This window comes from Bacillus rossius, chromosome 1 (assembly GCF_032445375.1).
Source record: "Bacillus rossius redtenbacheri isolate Brsri chromosome 1, Brsri_v3, whole genome shotgun sequence".
Classification (NCBI taxonomy): domain Eukaryota; kingdom Metazoa; phylum Arthropoda; class Insecta; order Phasmatodea; family Bacillidae; genus Bacillus; species Bacillus rossius.
In genome coordinates this window covers 270,275,598-270,295,357 of record NC_086330.1, presented here as the reverse complement: position 1 = coordinate 270,295,357, position 19,760 = coordinate 270,275,598, and the positions used below count along the sequence as shown (strand labels likewise).

Genomic DNA, 19,760 nt, shown 5'->3' with positions numbered 1-19,760 from the left:
ATTATCTCGGTCCCGACCATCACGAATTAACGAGGTTCTACTGTTGTTGTTATTATTATTATTATTCATTTATGATTGGGGGACATGGTTTGACCCGCGATATACCCGATTCCGCGATCTATCGGGGCGCGGTATACCGGGAGTTTACTGTACAAGTAAACATTCAAAGAGTATTGGTAAATATTAGCAATACTATTAATGAAGACCAGTAACGTTGCAATGTATTTATTAATTTGTACAGTGTGTTGCTGTTGTGTCATCTGGCATGTTTTCTCTCATTTTGTATGACTTGATGAATGCAGAATATGTAAATAATTATTTTGGTTTCTCTTTGGATAAACAGTGCTTTTTTGTAAAACATGTAAATGTAGAACTATATCTCTGTGTGTGTTGTGCATGTGTTTACAACATAAACACACACTATATATATATATATATATATATACACATATACATACATACACATACACACACACACACATATATATATATAAAAATCACAATTTTTTGGAGATAATAACTGCCCCAATTTTTCACCAATCACGTCTAAACTGATACATAAATTCTTAAGGTGGAAAATCTGAGTCGAGTTTGTTAATGGACAATATCTGACCATAGGGGTAGAAATGGGGAAGGTTTCTTGAAAAACTGAAAAATCACTCTAACTCCCATAATTTGAAAAATATCACATCAGGTTGAATGTATTAAAACTTTTAGAAGTAATGCAATAAATTTTAATGTCATTCAATATCAGCAAAATAAAAATTAAATAATTTATGTTCTTTATTCTCTTTACAGTGTTTCCTTTCCCTCCTACTATTGTAACTAATTATTGGTTCCAGCAGAATTTAAAATAAAATAAATTAAAATGAATGTTTGTTTGTGTTTTGCATGGGAATAAAAGTATCAATACTTTATTAAAATATATATGAAAGTTAAGAAATTAATGTGAAATTAACAGCTTAAGCAGGAAGGTTTGCAGATAGTATGCACTTTCTACAGAATACTAATTTCTTCCAGTTAAATTTGCTATTTTTCAAACAAACTTAGGCATTTAAACTTGCTAGGTACCCCACTAGAGCAAGCCACTATGTTGGTTGCCATTCAAATTTTTAATATCAGTGCATTCAGAAGCAGCATTAATGATATATTGAAAATGTGTATAATTTCCTTAAATTATTATGTATAGTAACTTAGTTGGGGGAAGACAATGGACCTGGAAAACATTTTCATGTTGGTGGATGATTTTGGAGGGGGCTATAGGTATACTATAAATTCACTGAAATTTGTTGCAACTGTGTACAATCAACACAACATTATTAAAGCTTAAATATAATCAGACATTGGTAAAGTTATTAAAATTAAATGTTAAATATCCTAGAATTTGTGCTAGAAGCCAGTCATATACATTTTGAATTTTATTTAGTTGAATGTTATGAACATATGTCCCAAATGACTTTTATCCCCCCTCATGTACAACAAAATTAGTTTGGGGCTTAGAACTACTTGACAAGGTAAAATCTAAGATGTAGAATAAATTTCTGATTATCATAAAAAGCAGCATTTTTACATAGATTTTACTATAACTTTTTAACATGTTAATGTCAAAAATGTAGTTTCATATTATGTAATTACATCTTTTCAATTAAATACTTCAAGGCAATTTTAGTTGCCTGAAATCAAAGGGGTCTTTTTTTTCTATTGTGTATAGCTTATATATACATAATGGTTATACATGTAATATTCATGTTTGGTACCTATCCACAATGTTTTTATATAACAGACATTATTTAACAAAGTATATGTACACATATTATTGGTCTCATGTTCTTTATAAGTAAAACATCTACTAGAAATCTTAATGCTGTAGATGCAATTGCAACTTCAATAGTAATGCTAGCTTGTGACATAGGTAATTTTAGCATCAGTAGATACTTAGGTCATTATCCACCAATATTTACACAGTTAGTACTGTGCACGGCCACAACAGCGCTCCATATAGCATTCTAGTTGATATCCAGAGAGTGGCCTTTCTATCCCTCCCTCTCTTTTCTATGAACGCAAGCGACGGCTTAAAGTCACGGTATAATACATGTATACAGAATATAATTCATGTGGTCGCTTTGCAAGAGAAAAAGCAAAAGTGATTTACGTTGTGTAAAGCCTTATATTTTTACGTTATTTTATGCATTTAATTTTTAAAACTGAAAATAAGTTATTAAAAATGTCCCCGTCACGATATTATAAACTTTTCTTTGTAGTTGAAGTATTTGGTATTTTTCGTTGTTTGTGGTGGCAGCTGCACTCTGAATAAATAATATTTATTTTTGTTTCGTATCTACCTTTACCGTGATGGCAAAGTATTTATTACATACTGGAGTTAAAGAACGTTATTAAAAAGATGTTAAAATTGTAATATGCACATGTAGCTAAGAAATGATGCGACCTTAAAGTATGCAGTACTACGAAAAGTGCAATAAGGGTACGTTTGTGGAATTTTAGGTTATGGCAGACACTCTTTTTCAGTAATATTGGCCGAAAATTAACGAGTGTATAGTTTTTTCGGCAGAAACGCCGATCCAAAAATATATCGGCAAAATCGGCTTCAACCGATTTGTTTCGGTACAGCTCTAGATTTATAACAAGGTTAATTTGTTTGAAGATGTTACAATGTCAATAACATTAAAGGGCTTTTCTTCAATGTTCATATTTATTAAGAAAAATTGTACAACCTTACACCATACAAGATTTTACCATTCTTCAATTTATATATAAAAAAGAAAGCCAATCCTGCCAAACAAGGCTATACAAAGTTTTTTCTCCTACTAAGTCTGCTTCAGTTTTACCTGGCCTGCTGCCCTCCACAGAACCCGTGCACGTCAAACAATTGGGTGCGAAAACTCACGCAGAAAGTTGATAGAGATGACGTCGTCCCGCCTGCCAGCATTGGGGCCGCGTGGGCCCGGTCCTACCACCGGCTCGGTCTCGCACGCAGCCTCGCAGTGTGCCATCGGCTTGCTGTGCAGCTCGCGCAGCAGTTGTCTCAGCATGGCCGGCATCTGCACGCCCTGTGCCACGCACCAGTACCAACCCCCAGTGCTCAACAAACTGCAGTATACCAGCAGAACATTTTGGAATGACGTGTAACATCCAACAGAGTTTAGCAATGTCCAGTTAAACTTTTCTTACAATTGGTGGTTATGTTGATACTTTTTTCTTTTGTTCTTCATCGTTGTCGGATTATAGTGTTCAAGATTGGAATATTTTTGTCGTTCAGGCCATATAAGTGAATTCTGGAAATGCAAACAGTTTATTAATGTTAATTTTTCAAAGTAATAATATTTTTTGTTGATTTTGCAGCACAATTACGAGGTGTAGATATTAGCTTTTTTCCAGCGTCATACGCCGATTAATTTTGGTCCTGCCGAAAGTACTATATTTACAATGTTTTACTTTCCCGGAACATGCACTTATAAAATCATTAATTTCCCGTTTCATACGTTTATAGTTTATACCAAGCGGAAAAGTCCTAAAATGCACAAATTTTATTGTTATATTTCTCCTGATAAACTATGTTTTAATGCTTTTATTTTGAAAAATGTTAATTGTTTACCTTTGCAAACGTAAGAAAATAACTTTAACACAACATAGATATGGATAGTATCAGGAAAACTATGCACTTTGCTAGTAGCATCTATGGCCAGCACCAAGCGAAACTAGTGGCGAAAACTAGCAATGATTATGAAAATGGTGCACACGCTTTACCAAGGCATGGATCTCATATTTTGTGCAATCATTAATCTTTGAACTGAATATACTCATTTGTTATTGTTTTCTTACGATCGGATTGTTTTGTAATTTACGTTTCTAAAGTTAAAGTTTTATTGAAAATGGTTCTATTACATGAAGTTGTTTGTAAAATGAAACAAACCAGCAAAAAATTCTGATTTTCTTTTTACAATAGCCTAATTTTTTTATTTATAATTTAGGCTTGGCGACTTTTCCCCCCTCCAAGAAAGGACTTCATAACATTTTGTAATGCCACTGTTTCTCATTTTGTATTTCACTTCTATTTTTTATATTGATTTTTATACTCCAGTCTTTAAAGTTGTTTGCAGTTTGTATTTTTGTAATAAAGAGGGAATTTATATAGTTTAAAACTAATTTATGTTATTTGAAATAATTGTTACTTAATGAGAAAATATTTTTCCCTGGAGTATCGAAAGTATCGAACTGAAAAAACAATACAGAATCGAGTATCGAAAATGTGGTATCGTGCCACCTCTACTAACTATTGAATATAACTTTAGATTTGTAACTTAAATTTTTCATTCTATCTCAACAAAATTTATTTATATTAATGTAACTAAATTAAATAGGCATACCAGTAAAATTCTTTTTAAAGAAAATAAAATAACATTATATTAGAATAAGTATAAATGTGTTTTGGTTTTATGATGAATGGATATTGATTGTTTTATTTGTAATCGCTGAAAGGTTTGAACTTTCTGAACTTTAGAGGTTATAGCAATCTTTACTACAAGTATTATTTTTTTTTTTTAAGAATGCCATGCAGTTTTGTTTATCCAATAACATATTGATCAGTAACTTTCACTTATTTCTGTTAATGCTTACAATATTTTGTCTGTTTTACTAAAAATTACTCAGAGCTGAGAACACTATTAAATGCGTTAGTTTTACATTGTCTCACTTTTTAATGTTTGGTGCAAAAATAACAAAAACACATTTTTGCATAGCCATTACCTTTAAAGTGTAATGATGTGAGCCTTTTTCCACGAAAATAGCATTATAGAAAAACATATTTTTTTCCTTATGTAACATCGCTTCATTGGCATCATCTCCTTCTCCTGTTTCGGAAGCTGGCCTAATGATGATTGCCGATAAAATACTACCACCCGAAGAATCCATTCAACGAACTGAGCTCGTGTCGTGTACAAGACGAGAAAATAATTTATGATATCTATTAGACGATGATGACAGTGACAGGGGTTTAACCTATGTCCCTGAATCAGAAAGTGACAGCAGTGAGGAAGAACTGAACTCTTAAATTGTAATACACAAAAGAATCCATGTGAGGAATCATACAAAAGAATTGGGGGTTCCAAAACATAACAAAAGACCACACATTAAAATTCAATTAGAGAGCAGCACCAGGAATGTTATAAAAGACATTAAGGATACTAGCAGTTGTGACACTGAATGCGTCACAGGTCCATCATTTTCTGAAGAGGTACATTCAAGAAATGACATGAGTACAGGAGTTGAAGAAAATTTCGTAAACATTGTGACAATTGAACCAAAACCTCAACGTAGATGGTCGAGAGCAATTCGTCATGAAATACAATCTCGCCTCAACAGTGGTCAATCTTATGTAAATATAAATGGATGGGTTAAAAGGAAGAGGGAAATAAAACCTCTCAAACAATCTAGAAAAAAAAGTGCTCTTTCTCTTGGAAATGATACACGTGAAACCATTTTTGTAGAGTATTGGCAACTTGGATCATATGACAAACGTGTTGCATTTGTTGCTAAGCTTGTTACTAGCATAGAAAAAAAGACATCCAGACCATGGAATCCCAAAAGCAATAAGAAATGAGATATAATTTATGAATACTGTTTTGAAGTAAATGGGACAAGGAAGCCAGTTTGCAAAGATTGTTTTCTTAGGACATTAGATGAAAATGAAAAATTTGTTAGGCTTGCCATATGTAACAATTTATCGACTACTACAGGTATAACAAAGGAAGATAGACGTGGAAACCAACCACCAAAACACAAAACAACAAATGAAGAAATTAATGCAGTAAGAGACCACATTAAGTCATTCCCTTCACATTAAAGTCACTACACAAGGGCCACCAATGACGGCAGATATTTACCTTCGCACTTAAATCTGCAAACCATGTATGATTTGTATAAGGAGAACACCTCAAATCCTGTGTCTCCAAAAATATACTACAGGGAATTTCACTCAATGAATCTTTCTTTTAAGAAGCGAAGTGTTGATACGTGTCACAAATGTGATGTGTTGAATATGCATATTAAAGTATCTCAGGGAACCGGAAACGAGATTGAAGGAGAACAAGCAAAGATAACTTTGGAAAAACATCAAGAAAGCGCCGAACTAGCATATGCTTCTAAGAGAAAAGACACAGAAGATGACAAAATTGATACGTCGAAAAAATGCCTTTCGTTCGACCTTCAGCAGTGCCTACCGACACCATTCCTGGCATCTTCCGTAGCTTTTTATAAGCACCAGTTGTGGACCTACAACCTAACAGTTCATGATAATGTTACAGGACAGTCTACCAACTACATGTGGCATGAGGCTATCACAGGGAGAGGAGCCAATGAAATAGCTTCATGCTTATATCAATATTTAAGTAAACTACCCACAAGTGTTAAAGAAATAACATTCTATTCTTACACTTGTGGGGGGGCAAAACAAATTCCCATGTGTCTGCCATGTTCATGAAGGCCATGAATGATTTTCCACACTTCAGCATAATCAATCACAAGTTTTTGGTTCCTGGACATACACACATGGAGTGTGACATAGACCATTCCATGATTGAGAAGCAGAAGAAGAAACTTAAGATTCCAGTTTATCACTCACACAATTGGTTCCAACTTGTGAGAGGAACTGGCAAAAAAACACCATTTCATGTGCATGAAATGAAACAAGATGAATTTCTTGATTTCGCAGCCCTCTTAAAAAATGGCTTGGTAGTTCGGAAAAAAATATTGATGCAGAACCATTTGTGTGGCATGATGTTCAGTGGCTTCAATATCGAGAAGACTTAGGTAGCATGCACTACAAGTACAGCCTGTCTGCTGATATGCCCTTGAAGATGATGAGCTTCCAAAGAAGAGGGAAAGTTCCTTTCGCAGATATTCATCGGCGATACAAATCCATGGTTCCCATTTCTTTTGAAAAGAAGAAGGACCTTGTAGATTTGTTGCCTCTAGTGCCACCAGTATTCCACACTTTTTATTTGGACCTTGTGACAGCAGCTAAAGTTAGTGATCAGGATCCAGACCTTGTGGATGTAAACATAGACGAGTGACATTGTTCCAAAAAATATAAATAATACAGAGAAATTTAGGGATATAAACATATTTTGTTCAACCATAGCACTACATGTTAACCCTCTTAGTGCCAGCCTCTGCTAGGATGGTAGTGCTAATAGTGCCATGTCATTTTTAACTGAATTGCATCTCTACAGTTTAATTTTAATAACTTTTTAACCTTTACTGTTTTAACTATGAAATTTTTACTGTTTATAGATAAATGTTTTCTTCTGTCACTTCTCATGTTGAAACATAATTTATTTTATCTTATTTAATTTTTAATGTTTTTTAAATTAAAAAAAAAATTATTATTAAATATTTTTTATGGATTTAATGTGGATAGGGAGTAGTTTTGACAGTAATATTCTTTGGTTTGAATTTTTTTTTAATATTTAATTGTTTTTCTATATAATTGTATAATAATAATGTAATTGTCTCCAATATTTATTGTTATAATAATTTTTCGAAAAAAAAAAAAAAAAAAAAAAAAAAAAAAAAATTGCTTTTCTAATTGTGTGACAATTCAAATGAAATCTTTTCTTAGCGTAACTCCAACTATATAGTGTATTTTGAATCTTTATAATTTTTGAATAATTATAAGTCTGTTATTAATGTATTTAAAAAGTAAACGGTGTAATTAAAAAATTATGTATAAGTATTGTATGCCTTTTTTACAAATTTAGGTGAAACTGACATTCAAACTTTAGAAGAAAAAATATTGTCTTGGTTTGATCAGGTATACATAAAATCCCATGCAGTAATTGACAGTACTATCACAAAGCATCCAAAATTTTATTCCCCATCTGTGGTGGTGTTTGTTGGGAAGGTATTGAAGTAATGACGTATGGCTCTTTGTTCCGACCAAACTTTCATCAATGCTCAGCATTTGGTATGGAGTGAAATGGTGCTTGAAAATGTTATTTGTGTGGTCAATAATTGGCTTGAATTTTCCTTCTGGATCATAGTTTGATTCGCCTGGTAGACCAAGGTTTTTGTTATCGGATAGGTGGAAAAATTTTAGAAGTAGTTGAAATCTATTGCGAGAAAACATTTTTCGAAACCATGGCATGCTGCGAGAAGGAACAGTAGACCAATATGAAGAAAGTGTAGGCATTTTTATGAGGCCCATATTTATTATACATGCTACAAATGCTTTCATTTCAACAACTGAAGTTTTTTTCCACGAAATAGCTCTCAAACCTGTACTTAATTTACCCTTGTTCTGTGATAAAAGCTGCTGAGCATATCTATTGGTTTCCTTTACCAGAAGCTGTAGTAAGGAAAAAGTAAACATTAGCTGGAAATATGTTATGGGCTTCGAGTTTCGAGGGGGTAAATGTTTTGGTCCAGCATTTTCTAAAAACTGGGGTATGTTGTGTTTTGGTGCTGAAAAGTTTTTACAAGAAGACCAGATTATATTATTTACGTCAGTCTGTTCATTTTCATCCGACGAATCACTTGAACTATCGCCTGAATTTGTACGAAGTGATGCACCGGCTGGAATATAATTACCCGCAGCCACTGGAGTAAGTCTCGGTGTGTTTGAAGTGGATGGTAAGCTCTTCCTCATCAGTACTTGTATCATTGTCGCTTGTTGTATCACTTTCACAAATATCACTATCGAGCGAATAAAAATAGTCCAGCATTTCTTTGTCATCTTTACCCGCAATGTAACTTCTTTTCCGAGACATTATTATGAAAACGAGAACAAAAGTCTTGGTCGCACAAAGTTTCGCGGTAGTATTAGTTTGAAACAGAGTAACATCACTTTCCACTGAGAAATATGCGGGAAAACGTATTTACTATAACTAATACAATAATAATTTTCAATGCAGAATAACCAACGGTATAAAATCCTACGCAATTTGTAATATCCACGAAACTGGTAGTTACATATATTGTTTACATAAATGAACCATTGTTGTCATAACTTTAAAAAAAATACATTTGTAGAAATTTCTGGAAAACAGTTCCATGATATAAAAGAATTAAAATAAAGTATTTACAAACAAAACAATTTTTTTTTCAAAAGGAAAAGTGTTTCTTTAGAATGAAAAATGCAGCAAAACGCGGTTTCTTATGCTGTGCGATGTCCAGCAGTATGACACTCATACTCTCTGTTGTGAGAAAAAAGAACTAAATAGTAGGGCACTTTCGCTACCTGTTTACAGAAAAAGGAACTAGATAGTAGGACACTTCATTAGACAAAGGTAGAATGCGCTGCTAGTAACAAAAACCTGTCTTGAAAACGGAAAAAAAATCGGGCCGATTATTCTGCCCTGGCAATTCTCGCACAACCAGGCAAAGCCGATTTATCAGACTTTGGCACTAAAAGGGTTAATAATAGGAACATAATTATGTAATTTTCATGACACATTCATATATCTTTTTAATGGACAATATTTAATGATTTTTCATTTTCTTGTCGTTGTTTTTGTAAGATTAAAATACACAGTTGTTTCCCCCACCCATATCATATTGCATTAGGTTCTTCCATTTTCATGGACCAACAGGTCCTGAAATAATGCAAATTAACCATTTTATTTTTGCTTAAACAGATAGTAGTTAGTAATTATATAATTGTACTTAGAATTATTAGCTAATATCACAACAAACCATTTTGAATTAGTTAAATATGTATTTCACTATATAATCAAAAGGAAATAAGTCACTTAAAGATATATTTTAGTGGACTATGATACAGGCTTAAGTCATTAAAATATTTTTAAAATATGTAAATTATGAAACCAGCCGAATAACAAAAACTTGTTTCTAAAACGATTATGAAACCAGCCGAATAACATAAACATGTTTCTAAAACGATGATTACAAGATACTTATATCATCAATAACTTTTGTGTTATAATACATTTTTGATTTAGGATAATTTTTTGAAACTTCATTTCACTTCTCTGAAAAATCATACTTTTTGACTTATGCCCATAGTACTGCCAGGCAAAGATAAATGGCAAGTGATTTTGGTAAGGCAAAACTTTTTCATGCTTGATACAGTAAAGTGGTCTCTTGAAATTATATTTTCATTTTAATAAGAAACTTTATGAGCTTAAATATTGTCCTTTAATTTTTTTAAAAATTGAAATCAATCGAAATACAATATCATTATTTTTGTTGAGTGCAAACGTAGTTGAAACAAGGTGACTATGGTACTGGGGAACTGTAAGATCTGTACTGTCAAGAATATATTTACAATTTAATTTGGAACTATAACAATTTTTAATGAAGAGAGAATGTAAGTAAGCTCTACATTCAGAATGTGAAACTAAATTAGGTTGGGGCAATTGTTTTAAAGTCATAAACTTCATTAATTTGTTTTGAATGTTTTCAATTTTGTCACAATAGTATGTATCAATATTGGTCCAAACTATAGAACAGTTATCTATTTTAGACCTTATTAATGCTACTAAATAGAGCAAAATAATAGAATCAGAAATAGTGGCATAACAGTGATATATTTAATTAAAGCTAGAGTTCTTCCACAACTTGTGATTAAGTGATTAACATGCTGATGATAATATAATTTAGAGTCTAAAATTACACTGAGGTCTTTCAAAGCAAAGAAATAAAAATTAAAGTGGTATCTAATTGATTATCAAATTTAACAGGAAGATATTTCCTAGTAAAGGATTTTATTTTAGTTTTATCAATGTTGAGAGTAACAAGATTAAGTGTGCACCAATTATTGAGTTCATTAATGCATTTATGAAATAGTGAACTACCATTTTGGGTAATATTTTTTTTACAAATGTCTAAATTGTCAGCAATCAGAACACCAGTAGAGTGATTGAGAACAAGAAAGAGGTCATCAATGAATATATTAAAAAGTAATGCTGGCAACGCACCACCCTGCGGTACACCAGGATAATATTTAAATAGAAAGGAATTACAGTTATTAATTTAATGGAAACAAAAAAATGTCAATTTTTAAGATTACTAGATAACCAGTCTATAAAGTTATCACTTAAGCCAAAATAAGATAATTTACATAGTAAGATATTAAATATTACAGTTAACTGTGTTGAAGGTTTTCGCTATATCAAAATAACAGGCATCAACCTGACTCCTATTTGTGACTTCATTATATATAGTATTAAGAAAGGTTATTTTATTTGGAACAGAACATCATTCTAAATTCATAAACAACACTTGCCACTCTAAAATTGATAAACTGTCTGAACCTACAACTTGCAGTGATTCATATTTCCAAAAGTTTTATGTATCTGAAATTATTCAGACCGTAGCTAACCTGAGAGTTCTGGACAGTCACAAACTGTATGAACTGGATTCACGAATGGACACAACATAATAATACTCTTAAAAAAATCCCAAATCCTGTGAAGTCAAAAAAAAAATAAAAAAAAAGCTCTAATTTTTTTTTGTTTTTTCCATATTTTTCTCTAAGCTGTATCAAAATGATAACAATTATTTTAACCATATGATTTTGCTCATCCCCTGTTTTTACATGGATACATTTCTAACACTTGCACTAATGGGAATGACTGTTGTATACAATGCTTCCAAACAGGAGCATACACGCAACTGGGGAGGGGAGGTTTGGAATTGGGGGAAGGGGGGGGAATAACAAATCCCCCTCAAAATCCTAAAACTCTATCATTTTCACCAACATATGGAAATAATTTGAAAGAAAACAGTGGGCAAAGTGGGTCAATTCCTCCCCAAAATGAAATTGTGCATATGCTCCTGTTTGTATGTGCTTGGGAAGGAAACCTTGTTACCCATGAATCATTGTGAGGGGAGGTGGACGGGCTCTTGGTTACACGGCCAGCATTCTGAGACGGCGTGGAGATGTGCACCAGGTTGCTGGACAGGTTCCTCTGCAGTATCTACCAATATTAACAAATGTTACATTCACCAAGCAAATGCATGCTGAAATGATAAGACAGCAAGTCCAGCAAAACTCTTTAAAACAGAATTCCATTGACTCCCACCCAAATTTTGTACTATTTTGCTGACCAAAACATGTAATATTTTTATAGAAAACTCTAAAAAATATTTTTCCCTACTTCCAAATACTACCGTCAATTATAGATCTATAAATTTTGTGGCAAAACTGTTTAAACATTAAGGGGTAATAGGCCCTTCCATATTGGATATTTCCATTTTTTTGCTATAATTATAATTTTTAACTACTTATCCCAATTTTTGACATGTCAAGGCATAAATCATATCTTCCAGATCTTCTATATCTTGCTGCAACTACATATTTACTAACAGGCTGCAGTCTGTAAGTGGCGCAAGTGAATAACTTATTATTTCATATGGGCGACTACAACTATCATGACTATCACACCAGGTCACAAGTGTTGACATCATCAAGTAGCCAAAGCTAAGTCCTATGCCATGTCAAACCAAAACATGTAATAAAGCTTCCGTCCTAAAAGAGGTATCAAAATATTTGAAATTGCAAGATGGTGAGGCTTAATCCACGTTAACAAAAATCCTGGGAACTATCTACAAACTGTTGTTTCGCACATCACTTTCCTAGGCACCATCGCAAAAGGAACTCAGTGTCACCAGCTAAAAAAATACAATAATGCCCAAAAACAACCTAGCACACAATCATTGCAACCGGAACACTATACTTACAATACAGTTAATGGACTAGCGATACAGAACAAGTCTTTGTCTGGCCATTTTATTTAAACACCATCATGTTACATACATGTCCTAGACAATTCCCTCCCCAAAAATTTAATATTGACTGATTATTCTAAGTTTTCCGTTTTCCATGGTGCTAGACACCTTGAAGAAAGATGACTATAAAAACAATAATTTTTAAATTTATATTTGCAGGTTATAGCGACCACTGTCAGTGACAACAGTATTATGTACTTCAGCTATGCATGGATGCTGCTCATCATCAGCATTTCAGCGCATACACTGTAGTTGCTAAGATGCTAACAGTCAAAAAACCAGTCAACTGTTCCTTTTAACATCCAGATGCAGCTTAGGCCCAGAAGCTACAGCATGACAATTTTTAACTTTTTAAAACTTAGCTTTGTTCCATAAAATGCAGATTTTATCAACTCTACTAAAATGGTTGCTAGCATGAATTCTCAAAATCAAATGCTAGCACAGTGAAATCTCACAACACAATAAAAAAACCTGATATTTAAACAACAAACGTTCTTGAAAATGAACTATTATTTAATGGAAAGCATTAGTAGGGAGTTTAAAATAGGTATTAACCAGCTAGAAATACTTTTTATACACTACATTTAAGTAAGAATTTGTTGTATATATTTAACCTCTTACAGCCTCATGTTCCATTTATGGCACATACTAAAACATATTTTTTAAAATTTATAACTGTTTCTGTTTACTACAGGTAAGTGTTTGCATCTCTTCCAGAACCTATACTCTATGACATACAACGTCGGGCTGCACTCTGTAGTTCAGTTTAAGAACTGCATCATTGTTGTTTATGAATGCCAACGAGCGGCCATAATGTTTGTATAAACCTAACATTTGATGATTTTTTTTCTCCTGCTGAAAATAAAGTAAGTGGCTTGTAATTTTATGTAATTGTTTGGTTATTTGTGTAGATTATTTCAAAGCTTTAACATAAACAGTATATTTATTTATATCTCTGTAGCAAAATAATTTGTGTATGCGCCTCATCTGTCACATTGAGCTGGTAGTAATTGAAGTCAAAAAAATAGGTTATGTGAAATAAAGTGCTAGATATGAAATTGGTTTGTGCCATTTATGACACAATGGACTGCCGAAAAAATTAGGTATGTGCCTAATATGGCCTACTGAGCTATCTTTAGTTGCAGATATCAAAGTTGCTTGCCTACTATGTATTATACAACTTTCTTGAAATAAAATTTTGTGTTCCAATATCTTTATACAAAATTCTTAACTCTTCAAAATATAGGGGAAAATATTTACATATATAATTATTTCATATGTTTCCCTCTATTTGTTGTAGATGGAACGAGAAAAACAAATTTGTGGTAGTTGTATTATTCCGCCAGAAGACAGTGAAGATAGCTGCCTTTCTGATAGTCATGACGACCCAGATTACAATCCGGCTAACGATCATTACTACTCTAGGGATCCTCATACCACTGAAGGAAAGCATAATAGGTTTTGGTAACAATGAAATTTACTTTTTTTTCTCATAAAAGCACTAATTGTACAAAATAATTTCCAGATGTTGCCCACACAAGTTCTGAAAGTGACGATGATAGCATTCCAATGCCAAAGAACAGAAGACCCGAAAGACCTCTGTGGTGTGATGTACCACAACATGAAAGTGAGAAGCCTTTTCCTGTATGGAATCCACCAGAGCAAGAAGAAAACGTGCTAATGTTTCCGGTTAACTATGTTAGAAATTTTTTTGATTCTGACATAATTGACAATATTGTAGAACAATCTAACCTATATAGTGTGCAAAAGAATATAAATAAACCATTACAAACTAATGCAAAAGAAATTGAACAGTTCATAGGCATATGTTGTTACATGAGTGTCTATGGTATGCCATGTTGCAGGCAATACTGGGCAACTAATACCACAGTTGACAAAGTTGCTACAGTCATGCCGCGTAATCGGTGGGAAGAAATAAAGTCGTGTTTACATTTCAATGATAATGCCAAGCTGCCAGAAGGAAATCTATGTGAGAAAGATAAACTATTCAAAATCAGGCCTTTAGTTGACTCACTTCAGAAGAAGTTCCAAGCAATTCCCATAAGAAATATGATGCTTTGCGTAGATGAACAAACTGTACCTTTCAAAGGGAAGTCATCACTGAAACAGTACAACCCAAAAAAAAACCATAAATGGGGGTACAAAAATTTTGTGCTTTGTGACAATGAAGGTCTGATAAAAAAACTTTGAATTGTACACTGGTAAAATCGACCCAGTAGAGGGAATGCCCAATTTAGGGCCTAGCCAGAATGTAGTTTTCAGGCTCATTCAAAACACAGAAATTAATGAAAATCATGTTCTATTTTTTGATAACTGGTATGCATCCCCAGCATTGTTTGTCACTTTGGCAAAGAGAGGCATAAACACTTTGGGAACTGTTGGACTTCCAAAATTTCCTGGATTGACTTTCACATCTGATTCTGAACTAAAGAAGAAAGGAAGGGGAACATTTGAAGAAAAGATGACAACTATTTGATAAAGTTGAAGTTCGTGCGATCAAATGGTTTGACAACAGAGCTGTCCATTTAGTGACAACATTTGATAGTGCCCAACCAGTAACGAAAGTGTCAATGTTTGACAGCAAGCAGAAAAAAATGATTGAGATTGACTGCCCCAGAGCTGTCAAAACGTACAACCAATTCATGGGAGGTGTTGACCTTCTTGATGGACTAATAAGTTATTATAGAATCAGGATTCGTTCCAAGAAATACTATTTGCGGTTTTTTTTCCACTTCATTGACATGGTTTTGGTGGCATCGTGGTTACTCTACAGAACAGATTGTGTGGCTCAAGGTTGTCGGCCGAAGGAAATACTTGACCTTTTAGCATTTAGGACTGAAGTAGCTGCATCACTATGCTTATAAGGGAAAGATATACGCAAACGTGGAAGGCCATCAACAAGCAAAAATGTCACAGACAAGAATCATGAAGAAATGAAACGCCGAGGTCCAGCAAAACCTATTCCTGAACCGTGTGTCAGACGAGACAGTTTTGGTCATTGGCCAATTTATGATAAGGTACGCCAGCGTTGCGAAAATCCTATGTGCAAATTAAAATCTTTCATAAAATGTCAGAAATGTGATATTCATTTGTGCCTAAACAAAAACACTGTTTTGTGAATTTCCATATGTAAAGCTAACAAACATTTACTTCAATGTGCAAAATTAGGAATTAGAGTAATTTTGAATGCCAAGATGGCTGTATATGTAGTACTATAAACAAAGGTTTGAAAGTATTTGTCAACGAAGAACATTTGTAAATAGTCATTTTGGCATTTGTAACTGTGCATTTTATTAGTTTCATATTATTCATTGTTTTACCAATTCTGCCCATTGTGCCATATTTGTCACCAAGCTGTAATTTGTATTTGAAATAAAATTTGAAACTTGTGATGGTAGACTGTGTTTCACAAACCATTCCTAACTAATATTTTTTAATATAAATTTTTTTCCCTGAAATTTTTAATACCTTGGGCATCAAGAGAATAAGAGAAAGCATGTTTCTAAAATATAATCTTTTTATTCAATCAGTGGAATACCACAACAATTACCAATGGTGTCTGCTCAGGCAAACACGTAATAAAAGAATATTAAACATTAGCAGAAATGCGGCTTACAGGAAAATAAATGCATTTATAAAAGACCTTTCAACACTTGGCTTTACCATGGAATTTGCACAACACTATCTTTAATCTAGGACAATTTTAACAGTTTCCATTAAACAACGATTACATTATTTGTAAAAAGTCAGGCAAATATTCATGATCTAAGATTCTGCTTGGATAACTGCATCTTAATTACTCACTAGAACAACATTTCTTAACCCTTTTTGTATGATGACACACAAACATTAGATTACTGAATTTGGCAGGACGACATACATTTTCATACTTTCTTTAGAAATATTTATTTTTATATTTTGGGTGTGGGTGTGTATATATCTATATCGATATATATACACACACACACACACACATACATATAGTATTCATAATGATCACATTTTTAAACATATTTTTTTGATTACCAAAATCTTTTGTTACAGCTGCAGAGGCGTCATGGCACACTAGTGTGCTGCAGCACAGTTATTATGAAACCTTGCACTAGCAGTACATTGTTTGCATTTCCGTGGCTGGTAAACGCATACACTTCACACTTCTAGAGCCCAATTTTTCCAACAGAGGCCCTGGTAGATGTTGAGTGATCAGATCACTTTCCTCTCATAAAGTCTATCTGGGTTTCCATTTCTGGCAGGGTTGAACCAGGAGTTTTTTTAAGTGAGAAAGGGAGACAACATTGCAGCGAGCCTGTGCCATTTTCTTGGGGCACTCCCAATTTCCCCACCCGTTCATTCCATCCAATACTCCATTTTATCACACATAAATGTCTTTAATGACCTCAACCTCAATCGCTTTCCATTTCCCCATTTTGGTAGAATATTTTTTCACGAAAATGTGGAACCAGAATCATTTTCACCTTCAATGCATGAAGAATGCTGGTTACAAATTATCCATTGAACTTAATTAATTTATGGCCATCTTTGTAAATTAATGGACATAGTGTTCATTTACTTTCAACATAAATAATAAAGATTTTTATTGGTATATTAACAGAACAGTCAAAAATGTGTTAAGTCTACAGAAAGAACACATTTCGTTTGTTATGTGTGTGTTTGCCTTTGATTGGAACGAAACATACAACTCAGAAAGTCTAGATATTGCATGTTCGCACAACGATTTAATTATTTAAAATTATGAACTCTGTTTATTTAAGTTAAATTACACTTTGTAAAGTCCATAAATTAAATTAGATTTTTGACAGTACAACAAAGCAACCAGCACGTGTCGACGTTGCCAGATGGATTGAGGACGAGCAGGCACCTGGGCATCTGTGTAGGCTGCGATTACGGCGAACACGCCATCCCTGTTGCTCCTGTTCCATGCCGCCCGGAGGCCTAGCAGTGCCAGCCGGTGCCTCGGCCGGCGGCTGTCCTCCTGGACGCCGCCGGAGCGCCAGCTGAGGGTCGACGCCAGCGCGTACCGCACGGCCGACACTCGCACCAAGGAATCCCTCGGCGTCGCTCGCCCCGAGCAGGCGCCTCGTGGCTGCAACATCGTGGGGAAAAGAGGAGCCCTCAGAAAATCTTAAAGAACCACTTACATGGAGAACGTCCAGCAAAACAAACACAAAACAGAATTTTCTCGAGGTCTTTTAACAATTTTTTCTTAGCCATACAACATGCAATATTTCCATGGAAAACCGATATAAATTTTTGCTACTTATAAACACTGTCACTGTCTTAATGTAGATGTAGATTCTCAATGTCGTGACAAAATTACATATTTGCTCTATAACAAAAAGCCTAGAAACTATGAACATATTAAATTTTCTCAAATATTACTCAGAACTTAATACGACTTAATGTCCTGAAAATTACTTGTTGCTCTAGTAATGGAAAAAAAAGAAGCCTAAAATACAAAATGCATGACACAGTTCATGGTTTACTGATACATGCTAAGCCTTTGTCTAATAATTTTATTTAAATTATGTGAACATGTATCTCTTTATTGATTCCATGATTTTCCACAAATCACAAATTCTCTGAAAATTCCAGGGTTTCAATGATGATGGGAACAGTGGCGAGGCGTGAGGTTTACATGAGGGAAAACAACAACTCCGTTCACCCCAAAACACGGTGGAGGGGAGGGGGGGTCCGGGGGCCCTCCCCCGGGAAAATATAGATTTCAAGGTACAAAAGAGTGCTATTTAAGTAGTTTTCTTAACTGAACATTGACTATTCTACAGGTAGAAAAATTGACATTTTTTTTAAATTATAAACTATTTTTGAAAAATAATAATGTTTGGCATACATTATTCTGATAATAAGATACCTACTCTACATTATTTATATACTAAGTGGGAGTGTAGTATCATCGATATCTGGTACAAAATTTTAAACAGACAACACATGGCAAAGTAAGTAGGTACTTAAAATAAAGAGAAGAAGCTCATAAAAATGTACTAGAATAGTAAAAATTAAATGTTGGTATTTTTTGTACCAACAAAAAAGAAACTATCTTCATACATGATCAGAAACTCTGTTAACTGGTACGTGGTTATTCACAGTCACTCCAGCGAGATTGCAACTCACGAGCTGGCACCCCGTATCCGCCACCCGCGGGACGCGGTCGGTAGCAGTTGGCACTGCTAGGCCGCCTCCCGTACGCCCACAAATCCCCCACGCACTGCCAGCCTTTGGTTACCCAATAGGATGCAGGGAACTCCCAGCCAACAGCCCGCGAGAGTGATGCGCGCGCCCCGAGAGACGACCGCCGACTGAAACGCCACCTTGCCACCTGCCCTGCCGAACTGTAGCGGACATAGCCGAAGCAGTCGGCGGAAGAATTCCACCGTCTGCTTCGGCCATGTTCGCTTGAGTTCGGCAAGAAAACGCTACCTTCGTAGCTTCTACCACGTGTTTTTACAGCCAATCCCCTCCTCGAACCTTTGTACCATGCCACCCCCCTTCCGAAAGGAAACTACTGCGGCAGCCTTCCTGCTGAAAGCGGTCCTACCAGCGCTTCTAAACCTAGCAACGCTTCTAAAACAGCATGTTTTGTGTGTCGACGAGTTCTTTTCTTATAGCGCACAGCGCACAGTATTGGGTCCCAAGAAGATAATGTAAAAAATACATACACCTAACAGCTCGAGCCAAAGTAAAATACTATTCTGAATAAAATATTTATTTAAAAAATACATTGTCTGCAAACTGCCTGGGAACCCTGATGCATAGACACACATCTGTGTAAAACTTAATGAATTATGGCTTAACTTCTTGTCGATATCAGGGTCATAACAGATGAGGGCAACGCGATGAAAATGGAGGAATGAAGATATTTGAATTGATACAGACTCTGTAATGGCTACCTCAAAGATTATAGCTGGGAGGAGCATAATCTGGATAGTTTGGGGGGA

The 19,760-nt window shown here is 34.4% G+C and overlaps 1 protein-coding gene across 1 annotated transcript in view; it reads right to left on the bottom strand.

Annotated features, from left to right (window-relative positions):
- The window catches only part of LOC134527397 (protein hobbit-like), a 619,824-nt gene that overhangs the window by 107,100 nt on the left and 492,964 nt on the right, over window positions 1–19,760 (bottom strand). The window contains exons 26-28 of the mRNA XM_063360060.1: window positions 17,666–17,890; window positions 11,847–11,954; window positions 2,906–3,068 (exon numbers count right to left, since the gene is read on the bottom strand). Of these exons, the coding sequence (XP_063216130.1) occupies window positions 2,906–3,068; window positions 11,847–11,954; window positions 17,666–17,890 (496 nt within the window). The remainder of the gene's footprint in view (window positions 1–2,905; window positions 3,069–11,846; window positions 11,955–17,665; window positions 17,891–19,760) is intronic.